Raw genomic sequence first — 13805 nt, forward strand, 5'->3', positions numbered from 1 at the left:
AAATATAATTTACATTAAAGATGTAAATAACATGTTTGAAAAAACTCAACACGTTTAAAAGCATGTTTGTTTGATTTTCAAAAGATGCACAAAGGACTTTTGCACTTACATTGTTCATGTACTCGCTCAACAGGTCTTGCAGGGCCTGACGAACAGCGTTGCATTCAGCCACAATCCGTTCGCGGCGGTCATCGCGTGTGCACGATGAGTCAGCCATTAGCGCAGCCCCACTGATGATGCTCTCCAAGCGCTCCTCCAAAGAGGGCCTGAAACGAGCCTCGCTGAATGTCAGAGGGTCCAGGATGATCTTGTTCTGCAGGAATGAAAAAACATGTATAAGGTCAGAAAACTAATGCTGACCAAAACAAAAACAAAAAAAAAAAAAAGAGAGAGAGAGAGACCAGAAGAGAACGTGTGGTATGCTGTATTTCAATTTTATCCATACTGACTTAGAAAATGTGAGTCAAGTGTTTTATGAGAGTATCCCCGGAGTAAAAAACGGCAGCATTTGCCTGGAGGGAATAATCTGTCAAAACAGATCAACGGCCGTGTCATCTGTTGACCATATTCCAAAAAGATCCCCGCTCACCAGCCTGTAAAATGATGTTTGTACAATACGGCCATACACAATGCAACAGTTTGCTTCTTCCTGAAAACTGAACGTCTTGTGAGGCAAGTTCTCCAAAATGCATATTTTATATATAGTTTAAATCTAATAATTGATTAAGGTTCCCATGCAGTACCAGAGCTGGAGTGTGAACATAACATACCATGCCATGCCAAGTGATAAAAACCCAAAAGGAAACCTCAGTGAGATCTATTTGCCACTGGGCTATAGTGACCTCTGCTGAGGCCTGTATATTAAGTATTGATGCTTACTAATGAGGTCTACCTTCAGTCTGTTGAATATCTCTGCTCTCTGATCCGAAGTAGGGGAAATGTACAGGCAGGTACACTGAGCTCAGAATAATGATCCACTTTCTCTTGCTATTTACATGTAAAAAATAAAAATAGATTTCTAAGAAACACAGTTATTTTGAAGGAGGAAACTTTTAATTGGGGAGGATTTAAAGGTGGAAAAGAGATGCATGACAACAAAAAGAGTAGCTTTGTGTAAGTCTAAATTAAGTTAAACATCTGAACCAGTCAACTTATTGTTGTTTTTTTTTTCTCTTTTTATTTTCATGCATAAGGGTTGCTATGCCCTTTTCAATCTGTCAGTAAAAGTTCAAAAATTGCCCCTGAAACTTTGCTTTGTTCATGGTTACTTGAAACATGTCCATATTTTTTTTTTATTTTTAAAGGTCTGTTAACTGGTACTACTTTGATTTCTAAATTGAATTCATAATGTTTTTTTAAACAGCTGCCCACCTTCTTATTTAATTAGCATTGTTCTTATATTGCTTTATTTGATGCTATTGTGGTTTTCTTTCATTTGTATTTAAAACATTTTGAATAAAGTCTACAGCTCCAATTAAACTCCACACTGAGTCTTTAAACTGAAAGATGAGACGTGCCTTGCTTTTTTGTTATTTGATCAGCCATTTAAATTAAGCCTTACCTAATGACATTACCAATTACGGTTTATAATTCTAGCCTTTAAAAAAATTGGTAAAACAATTCAACAGTGGATGCAACGCTAAAATTAGGATATATTTTTGTGATCTTAATGTCTGCAAGTAAATCTGACAAGAAAAGCTGTAAAAATAACTTACGTGGTGAGTTTGGCATATGCTAAAAAAAAACAAACAGTAAGAACAAAGGCAGTGTACTTGAAGCAGGTTGCTCCAGGGACAGAGTGACAGACTGTCAAATGATGCCAAATAACCTCTAAAGTAAGAAAGAACAAGATCTCTAAAGTCTACTTTTTTATCTGAAGCCGACAAGTGCATAAGTTGCACAAGATAAAAAGTGTTTGCACTAAAATGTCTTACATGAACACATTCTGCATATATGAAGGTTCATGATTAAATTCACCAAGTGTTGCCCTTATTTGCAGTCTTTCTAACGGCATCTATTTCAGAAATTACACATTTTGGTAGAACAAAGAAAGTTCCATTTACTCTGTATCTCGGTATGAAAAGGTCCAGAGAAGAAAAGACCACAGAGGGGAACTGAGAACATTCCTGAAGACTGGAATTATATTTTTACTCCACATGGCTTGTCAGAGTACAATTATAGTAGAGACCTGGGAATAAACAAAGATGAAAAGTGGAAAAGCAACAACAACAAAAAACAAACAAACAAAAGAAAACAATGTAACTGGAATCTTTTCAGTTATCTTAAAAAAAAAAACATGATTATGACTGACGGGGACAGCTTCCTCAAGGTTTAGTGACGAATAAATTAAAGTTTTATGAGCAGTTGGCCCGTTTTCTGGTCACTTTACATGTATATAGTAGCTTACCCAGTGTTTTGAAAATAAAAAGAAAACTGTCAGCAACAATACAATCTGTAACTGTTGAGTTAAAAACAATGTGTCTCACATCCCTAATAAATAACATGATAATAATTAATTTAAGGAATAATGCAAATTAAACATTAGTGCTAATCAACAAATGCACTTTTGTTCATCGTTGCTTCTTTTGTGCTATATGATTTGAGACTCCAATAAATTTATTTATTTCAATAAATCAAATCAAAAAGTGAAACTGTGATATTATATAGTTTCAGAACACACCGGGTGAAATAAAGTATGTCTAGTCATGTACAACGTGCACTCAATACTTGGTGAAGGTTTTTGTTTTTTTCCATGAATTAATGCATGACTGCAGCATAGAATGGGGACAATTGGCCTATGACACCGACAAGAAGTGAAGGAAGCCCTTGTTGCTTTAATGGCAGCTTTCAGCTCATCTACGCTGTTGGGTTTGCTGTCTTCGACTGTTGCCATGGTAATTAAGTACCAGGTGTTGTTCCTTTTAGTAGTGTGGGCAGGTGCCAGGGCCGACTGGAAAATGAAAGAGCATCTCCATAAATTTAGTCAAATGGAGGAAGCAAGAATGCTTCATAATTTTGTGGTCTACAGAAATGCTGACTTTGGACTTAAAAAGGTGGAGAAGGCTTACTCTGCAAACAGTTTGGTTCCTCAAATAGTAACTGGAAATTTCACATTGTTTCTCTAGCAGCTTTGATTGTGTGTCTCTCCACTTTTTTTTTCCAGACTCTGGGATCCTGCTAGTCAAATTTTGATTTTCAAAGCACAGATTCAAGTTTCTGTACACAACTTTTGAATCTCCCCGTTGCTTCCACATTTTTTTGTGGTTACTGCCAAGCTTCTTTTCTTCACTTTCAATCCAAATGAAACACTTCGCCAGTATGCAGCTTCTCTATAAATTGTCATTTGTGGCCTAATTAATCCACGTAGAAGGTGTCTTTGACCATCTGTCTACATACCTGACAGATTTACATTTAAAATTACAATTTTGGCCAAGATAGGAAATAGTCAGAAATATGAAAGATGTATCAATTAGAAATAATTTGTTTCCATTTACACGTTAATGAAGAAAATGACATCTAAAAATTATATACATTGTTTAATTCTCTTTCTCTTTCCTACTGTTTATTCAATGTCACATGTTTTTATTTTGTTTTTTAATTATGTAAAGCACCTTGAAATGCCTTGCTCCTAAAATGTGCTATACAAATAAAATTTGATTGATTGATTGATTGATTTAAAGATATTTACTGTCAGTAGAGCATTTTTATAATTGCTGACCAGGTTCCAGGATATTTCCATCATTAGTTTGGCAATTAATCTTTTGCAATGAGTTCTATATGTTTGACTTTGGAAAGCTTTATTACCATCACCCTAATCTATTGATTGTGTGCACCGAGAGTGTGCAAGATTTAAAGTTGAGATGCTGGCTGTGTGGCTCCAAAACATTAATATTACTGCCACTCAGGGGAAACATGTTGGTAAAATAAAAAATATATACTTTAAATCCAAATCTGCTAAGGCTATGAATATTTTTGGATGTAGCTACAGTATTTTAGTTTCCACATATGGAACTGAATTACTAAAATGAACTTTTCAACGGCAATCTATTTTATTAGGATCCATCTATATGTGGCACCTTTATGTGTGAGTAAAGCATCAGGGAATAAAGTAGTGTGGCTGCAGGTTTCTGTCCAACTAGAAAATATTCTTGTTTACAAGTACCACACTCACAGTGCTGTTAAATGGTAAAGCTTGAAGAAAGTGCTTTCAGACTCTTTCAAAGCGTGAGTGCTCTGTGATGACAACCCCTGCTCAGAAAACTCTTATTCATTTCCTCAAAGTTCTTAGTAATAACCCTTTTCCTGCATTTTCCCCCTTTATCGCTCTATATTTTATAAATACAGCATGCGCCACACAGAAAGCTACTTTTTGTATTATTCCTACAAAAATCTGAACTTTTGCATTAAGTGAAACAATATTTTACCACTATTGTCTGATCTATTTTATATAACCTGTCTTAAAGCATATTTTTGTCTCAGTTTAACATTTTCTAAGTAACTTGTACCTAGTCTTTTTTCTTAATGCGTTGTACGTCTAAAAAAAAAAAAAAAACACCTATTCAGAAAATCCAGATTACTTAAAGAGACACAATGGCTGGAGCCTTCCACGCATACTATGTCCCGCAGGGATTTGGGGCCAGTCCGTAGCAGTCTGTGATTCTGTTTGAGTATACCATCTGATTATGACAGCGCATCGAGACCAAAGGCAACTTAATGTTTGGCCCACAAAGAGTGAGGTTATTACTCTGACCCCACTCTGAGGCAGGAAACAGTAAAAGATGGTGCATGTCACATCAGCCTATATCCAACATGCCTTCCAGGACTTACCAATATTTAATTACAACTATATTGTCTACAAGGGATTTCAGCAAAGTCTCGAGCATACCACTGCACTGTCTTTCTGTGGCCCTGTTCCAGGGTTCAATAGATGCCTGATGTTGCCTTTCACTATGTTTGACAAAATCTTGTTTTCATGACAGCCCAGGGGGGATGTAAGTCATACCCTGCCATCTGACTGACTGACCTAATGAACAGCACCTGACTCTTGGTTAGGTTCTGGCCTTTTACAGCCAGTGATTAAAATAGACTTGCAACATGGCTGCTGTCAGTAAACAGATCGAGTACAATCACTCAGAAACCACAAATTATAAATCAGAGGAAAAGGTCTGAATTCAGCAAAACATTTTTTTTCCCCTTCACCTTAAGGGAGCTTTATAGTAAACTAGATATTTCTTCTTTGGTATCATATGTCCCAAAAGAAAAGAGCACTGTGAAATCTTACCATCATATCACCAGCTGCATTCACAACAATAAAATTGCACAAATTGAAATTACGCTTAATGAAAATACACCAATTAGGGGAAAAAAACAACATGTTTTTCAATAAAAAAAAGAAAAAAAAAGAATAGACATGATTATTTACAAATCCTAGAATACTAAAAAAAAATACACAATAGGGTTCTCACAAAGACATGCAAAGTGCTCAACAACTGGATCCCTACAGCTAATACAATTCTGTAATCACTGTTTAAGAGTTGATATAAAAATATTCAAAGAATTGTTTGCATTCTCTAAGAATTTATTCCACTGCACAAATGTGCAATGCAAGAAACTGTTTTTACCCATAAGACTTTTTAAATTTGTGCAATATAAAATCTGTTAAGTTTCTTTGAAGCTCAGTATGACTTGAGAATAAAAAAATAAATATATAAAGCCTTGTTTTTTTTTTGTTTTTTTAAGTCAACAGCATTTTCAGCTTTTCTACTCCTCCAACCCCCACCGACCCCTGCCAATATATGTCACTTTTACTTAATGAAAAAAAAGACATTTAATTTGAGGCTTTAATTGACTGCTTTGAAGTTTGATTTTCTATGTTTAAGTCAGTATCCAAGATAATAGATGATTAACATTTCATTTTCCCAGCTTCATTATGAGGAAATTAGGATATGAACAGCTTTAAGTACACTCAGTTTTTGAGCCACGTGGCCGGTGGCAGAAAATGTCTTCTGCAAACTGGCAGCAAGGAAGGATTTTTTTCCCTTGCAGCGTCTCCCACATGTGAAGCTGGATGGAAAAGCCCTTACTGCAGCATTCACGTCTGTATCTGTGATTTTCCACCTGGTCATGCTGCATTTTGAAACCATTCAGATGCATCTTTAAAGTCACGCTGAAAACCAAAACCCATGCGGTGATCATCTGAAAGCTCTGCGGTGATTCTTTATCTTCCATAAACACAGGCAGTTTCTCAAACAACTTGACATAAATTGTTTAACTTGACTCAGGCATCTATTCGTTTTTTATTTTTCTCTGACACACAATGTCTCACGCTGAGACCGCTTTCTCTTCAAAGTGGTCTGTTAATGAGAACAAAGGGAAGGGAGGAGGTGGGCTAAAGAAGCAAGCTTTAACCAGTGTCATGGTGTGATACCTGTTCAGAAGCATTTTAGGACAGGTCGTTTCGTACTGCAGGCAATTTATAATCCAAATACGAAAACACCATGGGGAACACATGCCTTGTTTTCTTTCCTGTAGTGAAATAAGGGCAAAGAATTACCCCACAGGTTTTTTTTTTTTTTGTGGAATGCCTGTTTTGTGGACCAGACTGACCTTATCGAAGGAAAAAAAAAAAAAACCCCAACAAACTCAACATGAAATGGTGTAAAAGCACCAGCAGTTGTGAGTAAAAGTAACACAACTGTCTTTAAATGGTCCTATTCTCAACTACGACAAAGTTAAATCCTGATTATAGAAGGTGAAGCAGAAATGTGTCGCCTGTCCATGGCTTGGCCACACCTTATCTGCTACTGAGTTGATTGCTATTTATATTTGTATTCCATGCCATCATGTCAGCCCCAAATGTAAAAGGCCATATATTGGACCTCGTCTTTTCTCCGGCCATCAGTATGGCCAATCTATTTGTGGAGGACGTACAACTGAGTAAACATAATTTATTGACCTTCAATTTAGTTTTAAGCTAAATTAAAGGCTCACACACACATAATGACTGGGGTTTCTGCTGAGAGATTGTCTGTCATTATTGACACCTCTCTGCTTTCTGATGGAAGTTATGTAAACACTTTAATCCAGTGCTTTAATAGAGAATGCTCATCCATTCTGGATCAAGTGGCACCTATTAAAACAAGTGCTATCTCACAGAGAAAGGTATGCCATTGGATAAATGAGTCTATTCCTAGCGAAAACAGAATGCGTCACAAAGTTTTACAACTATGCAAGAAAACTAATCTTACATAACTACACAGGTTCTATCTTGGAGATCTAACGGTCTCCCTAAAATGAAACGGCGAAAAAGACCAGATCTAAACATTTTTCTAGACTTGTTAAAAAAAAAAAAGAGGGAGAAATCCTAAAGCTTTTTTTTTATTTTTTGACAAAATCATTGCTATTATTTCTGCTGCTGTGTACCTTCACAAATTTGACTTTTTTGTTCATAAGACTACAGCAATTAAATCTAAAATGTCCACAAAACTATCTTGTTCTGCTAATGAGGTGCCTACTCACTTTTGGTCAACTTTTGCATGCTTTTAATGATTGCATTGTATCAAGTATATTCTGTCTTCCTTTCTGTGTCTTTTAACAAAATTAGACTGGAGGAATTGGTATTCCAAGAAAAAGTACAAAAAGTGCAAATAGTGCTGCAGCAGTGCTAACCTTGGTTGTCTTAAAATAAAGAGGAAAAAGAAATTGCAGTCCACAAGACAAACTACACTTGTGAAATAAAAACTGCCCAAATGCTGTGATTATACAGACAAGTAAAGAAAAGAAAACAGTAATGCATGCAGATCTGATAAAATGAATTATATTGATATCATTAATAGCAATTAAGCTTATTTTGACATATAAAATGACACATGGAATAAAATGTATTTCTTCTGTGAGTAACTGTAACCAAGGAGACCTTGGAGCAATGGCATAATTAAGTAAAATGGATTCAGTTGCAACAAGGGTGAACATCTCTCCAACTAAATACATGAAAGGATTCTGTGAATGGAAAACATTCACATACATACTGCTCAAGAATTTTAAAAGTAAAGGACTTCTTTGAGAAACAAAGAAGACCATGAAAATTGTTTAATTACTTGAGAACCTGATAAAAACCAGATTGTTTCCAAGATATAGTCCTAAAATTGACAGAGGGTTTTCTTTAATGTTACCATAAATGTATAGTATTACTTTCTACATCCTAAAACACACATTGAGAAAAGATACAATTTCTGGCGATCAACACATTTTGATTAATTTCTACATTTGGATCCTGCAGGTTTGATTATATCAGATTTGATTATGGCCTCCTACACCTATGGTGAAAAGTTAAGACTGCTCATAATCAGCGTGATTATCCGAGGAAATAACATTCATCATAATCCATTTTCAAAAATTTAGCTCACTGTGGGATATTCTCATCTGAATATCTTGAAATCATGTGAAATATAGTGTTTCCATCAATTAGGCCATCAGTTTTCCCTTTCGCATGCAACACCACAACCGAGTCACTTCAAGAGGAATTTGTTGCCTTGGGTTTAAGGTACTTGATATCTCATTGCACTCACTCTTTTCTGTGTCTTGCCGTGAAGCATTTGTTCAAAAATGGAAACACTGCTAGAAGACAAAATGATGCATCAGCTCATCACAGTTACAATGGGTGAGTAATCTTTTATTTCTCCTTTTTCCCGACTTTTTCTGGCACAGGCATGCAGTCATCATCGTAGAGCGTACACCATCTTTTAGTGGCAGTATGTGGATATGATACTAAGGTAAAACAATTAAGATCTTGAGCACACCTTAAAACTGGGCTGTTAACATTTTTGGTTGATCTGAAATAAAAACTTTAAAGATGTATTTGTTTTAAAGTTTTCTTATCTTTGTCATAGCTAAAGCTCTTGTAAGAGATCTCTCTTATTGACATCCATTTATCCTGTTGTTTGAGAGCTAAAGATAGTGACGGGAGACAAAAGCTTTTTTATTATCAGAACAACAATAAGGTATGTTATTGGTAGAATTACAGAATTATGTTATTGTAAGGTAGAATTACAGAATGTTCTGTAATTCTTAAAAATGTAGCACAATAATCACTTATACAAGAGAGTAGCATAATAAAGCCAACACAAATTCTCTCCTCTACACAGGTAATAGTAGTTGGGTTAGCGCCCAGACTCTCTGGCAGCAGAAGACAGCTCCAGTCAAAAGTTTGGACAGACCCACCAATTCACAGCTGCGCATTTTCACACCAGGCCTGAACAGCTTATGAGTTAATTATCTAATCAAAACATAACCTGCAAAAGTCCATGTTTACAGAAAGATTTATTTATTAAACCCTTTCTTTTTGAATGCATATACAATCTGATACTCTGCAAATTCAGGACGTAATTTAAGATTTTATTAAATATTTATATCCTTGAAATGTTTTTACACTTTGTTGAGTTGCAACCACGCACTTCAATGTATTTTATGCAAATTTGATATGATACACCAACACTAGGTAGAAAATAACTACAATTTAGAAGGTAAAGAGGAGGTTGTGTTAAACATCACATGGAACTCTGTTTTATCCTTCATCTGGAAATGAAGACTATGAGGCAAGCGCAAACCTACTAAGAGATGGCTTCCACTTGAACTAACAGGCTGAGCACGGACAGGGTTCTTCAGAAGAGTGGCAAGAAGACCCGTGGTAACTCCAGAGGAGCTGTTGAGGTTCACAGCTGAGGTGGAAGAATATATTGACAAAACAATTGCTCATGCACTATACAAATGTGGGCTTTATGAAAAAAGATAATCAGAAAGCCATTGATAATCATGTTTGTTGGTTGCAAACAAACCATGCAGGTGAACAGCAAATGTAAACATGAAGTCAAGTCACGTAAAGCTCGGTGTGGCAGATACCTTACGCTCAAAATTATATGGAGGGTAAAGCTGGGTGGTAGCAGGTGGTTTGAGTTGCTGGGTATCAACTCTAACAAGCTCAATACAGATGTAATTACAAGGCAAGCCAGGAAGAAAGCCTGATAAAGGCTACAAAGGACTCTAAACTGAGGCAGAGCCTGACATTCCAGCAGGACAACTACCCGAAACATACAGAAAGAGATACAATGGATTTATTTATTTATTTTTAGCAATTCATTTGCTTCAGTGGCATAGTTAAAAGTCCAGACTGAAATCTAGTTGAGAATCTTTGTGAAGACTTGACAGTTGATGTTCAGAGATGTTCTTCATTAATTCTGACTGAGGTCGAGTTATTTAGCAAAGAAGAATATGAAAAAAGTGTCAGGTAAAAAGCTTTTCATTAACATCCAGAGTACAAACCATATGCTTACTTCACCTTCCACCATATAGTACTTCCAATTCAGTGTTTTATGAAAAGAACAGATAAATTACCTCTGTGAATAGGAATAGATGTCATCCCACAATGCAGCTCAGGAGCACCGAGTTAAATCTGACCAGTTGGTAAGGACAAGTGGACACAAAGCCTATTTTTTGTTTTTTTCCTCTCAATTGTGCGCCTCCTCTGTTTATAGTACAAGTTTATATTTAGATGACAAGTGTCAAAGAGTAATTTTCTCACACACAGCAAGACAGTTTGCGCCAGAATATCACTGGTGCTAATTGGATTGTGAATGAGGTATCGAGAAGGTTCAGAAACCGAGTACAAACATTACAAAAAAGTTGGGGGCAATAAAGAATGCAGCACACTGTCACTGGATCAGCGCCTGTGTGAACTTATGTCAAGAGCTAAAATTCACTGCAACACATCAAAGAGTAGGAAGGTTGGAAGTAATTTGCATACTGAAACCTGTTAGTTGACGAGGTTGCAATTACGTCTGCTTTCTACACACAATAAACTAAGGAAAGCTGTGAACGTCACAGTGGTTGTCAGGAAGACAAGTAGATTAATGACGTTTAAAATCCAATACCATCCTCTTTTTTTTTTTTTTTTACAGTCGGACATAGAGATCTTTCCCCCTCTTGAATGTAATTTTTAAGAAATATAATTCATAAATGTGTGAAAGCCGTCTTCGTTTTTAATTGGACCTGAGGTGATAATAAGTGAAAGTATAAGGAGTGTCATATCAGCAAGCCAGCTTCTGCCTTCGCAGAAGAGAACAGCAGGACTGAGGCAAAGGATCTGTAATATTGCGTTTTCTCTTTTCTCATCATGGGGTGTGGCACACACAACCAGTCAGAGGAGCACACCTGAGTGCTCTCCATGCACTAACATCACTAGGAGTCCACATTGTCGCTCGTTTGTATAGCAACATCCGTATAGGTGCATGCAGAGTTATCCAGCTACTGGCATGACATTTCCCTCTAAGTCAGATGGCTTTTCTCTGTGTCAGTATTACCTCCATGCTGTGACTGTCTAGAAAATAATGAGCTGTGCATAGAAGGGGACTGTACAAATGTGGAGTTTCCTGCTTCCAGCTGGGAACAAAACATGAAAGAAATCCTTTTGGAAACTTTAGTTTTTGCACTTCGCTGATAAACATAACGGAATTGCTCAAATACTAAAAAATGACTTTACCGAAACTCAAATAAAGAAGGTGACGGATCTTCAATAAACCAAGCCTGCATTTACAGGCGCACGAGTTTTGTTTTATTCATCTGCAATAATCATTTAAGCCGTGAATCATAGATAATGTTTTGCAAAAATATGACAAACAAAAACAAAGTAGTGCATCGTTTTAAAGTGGAAGAATGTAGATGCATGGTTTGGAATTGCTTTACAAGATAAAATCTGGAAAGTGTGCCAGGCATTTGTATTCAGCTGTTAAGTCCATATTTTGTACCTTTCACTGCAATTAAAGCCACAAATCTTTTGGGGTACGTCTCTACCAGCTGTAGCCATCTAGATATATCTTTTTTGGCTCTTATTTGCCAAACAGCTTAAGCGTAGTTTGACTTAATGGAGAATGATTTAAAAGTAGTTTATAAATACTGGCATTGATCTTATACTTTGACTGAGCCATTTAACAGGATTATGTTTTGATCCAAACCATTCTGGTGTATCTCTACTTGAAAGTGAACCTTAAAATCATTCAAAAGTTCCCACAGGAGCCACCATAAAGTTAGACCACAGGAACAGTGTTTACACATTTAGTGTTTTGTATGTAGGACAAAAAGTCAAATTTTGTTGTCGTCTCAACACATTGCTTTTTTAATAATGTTTTTCTCTCAATGTTCTGCCATAAAGGCAAAATTGCTGAGAACAAAATATTTAACATCAAAATAGACTCTCCCACCTGAGTTGTGGATCTCTGAAGATCCTTTACAGGGACCACGGGCCTCTTGGCTGCTTCGCTTATTAATGTTCTTCTTGCCTGGCTTGTCGGGTCAGGTGGATGGTCATGTTTTGGTAGGTTTGTTCTTATGCTATACCACGTTTTTCACATGATGGAAAAAACAGTGCAGATATCTCAGAAGCTTAATATATCAGTTTATAACCAAACCCTGCTCTGAACTTCTCTATAGCTTTATTCTTGGCCCCTCCGGTGGTACTGTAAAAGCAAGTCTTGTTTAAATGCCTTACTATACTTGATTTAAGGAATTACTTTATGGTAAATCTGAAATGCGGAGATTTGGAAATGTTTGGTCCCAACAATGGAATCATCTGACACTGCTGATAAAATTAACAGTCTACGTACAAACAGAAAAGGATCACAATAATCACTTGAAAGAAGGTAATGATGAAGGACTTCAAAATAGTTCCATGGTGCTTCTTGTCGTAGCACCATGGCTCCACTCACAATAGACCTTAGACATGCATACGATGGTGGTTTAAAGAGGTAATTATGGCCATCATGGCTCACCTACTAATCCCCCTCATTAACTGCTGTTTATTGCAAGTATTGTAATAAAATAAATGTAATTAGACATTGCAAGTATAAAGAGAAGCAATTAACATTTGAAAGTATGTTTCTTTGTCCTTTCTTTGCTTAATAGGGACTTGTTGAGCCAAGAAGGATTGGAGGGAAGAAGGTTTTTTTTTTTTTGAATTACTCAACAGGAGATTGAACAGAAGTTCTTATGCATGTACCATTGTGTAAGAGTGATTCTCTTGGGTCTTGATGACATTTAACACGGCTTAAAACAATGGAAGGTGTCTCAGCCATGTCACAGAAATTACATTACGCTCCGCAGACACTTCCTCCATGCACCCAAAGGGGTTGCCATGACACCATAGATCCTCTGATGCTGTATTAAACACAGACAAACAGCACTGTGGCCTTTACAGTAGATATATGCTGTTGTAGTATTTCGTGTGTATATATTGATGATGTAGTTACAGGACAATGGGATTTCTGTGGATATTTTTCTACTGAGGCGATGTTCTTTTATAGTATTTTTAAAGTATGTTTCTTTTACCAGCTGGTTTCATGTTTTATCTGACATAATTTTCCTACTTTGGAGGAATTTGGACTGATGAGGCCCTTGAGTTAAGCCGTTTTGCCTTGTTGGTGAGTCACACAGCCAAAGTTTATGCCATCTCCAGACATCCCCTCAAAAGCAATAATCCCAAGTGCGTGCCCATGTAAACCAAAATAAGAAAGTGAAACCATTTAGTTATTTTTGCTCATTTCTGGATTAAATACTATTTAAGGGGATTTCTGAAAAATGCATGGAAAGAATAAACAGAAAAAAACAGAGATGAAAGCTTGTCTAAAACCTTACAGGAGTAGACACTGATGGAAAACTACCAGAATAATTAAATGGAAGTCATTAAAATCATAAAAGAGAACATTATTTTATAAATACCGACACTGGAGGCAAAATACATTGCCTCATGGAACATTAAG

At 36.4% G+C, this 13805-nt stretch overlaps 1 protein-coding gene across 1 annotated transcript in view; it reads right to left on the reverse strand.

Moving 5' to 3' along the window:
* The window catches only part of LOC103137936 (catenin alpha-2-like), a 40003-nt gene that overhangs the window by 1737 nt on the left and 24461 nt on the right, over positions 1–13805 (reverse strand). Inside the window, exon 5 of the mRNA XM_016671370.1 lies at positions 98–313. Coding sequence (XP_016526856.1) covers positions 98–313 — 216 coding nt within the window. The remainder of the gene's footprint in view (positions 1–97; positions 314–13805) is intronic.

This window comes from Poecilia formosa, unplaced genomic scaffold, assembly GCF_000485575.1.
Source record: "Poecilia formosa unplaced genomic scaffold, Poecilia_formosa-5.1.2 Scaffold44, whole genome shotgun sequence".
Classification (NCBI taxonomy): domain Eukaryota; kingdom Metazoa; phylum Chordata; class Actinopteri; order Cyprinodontiformes; family Poeciliidae; genus Poecilia; species Poecilia formosa.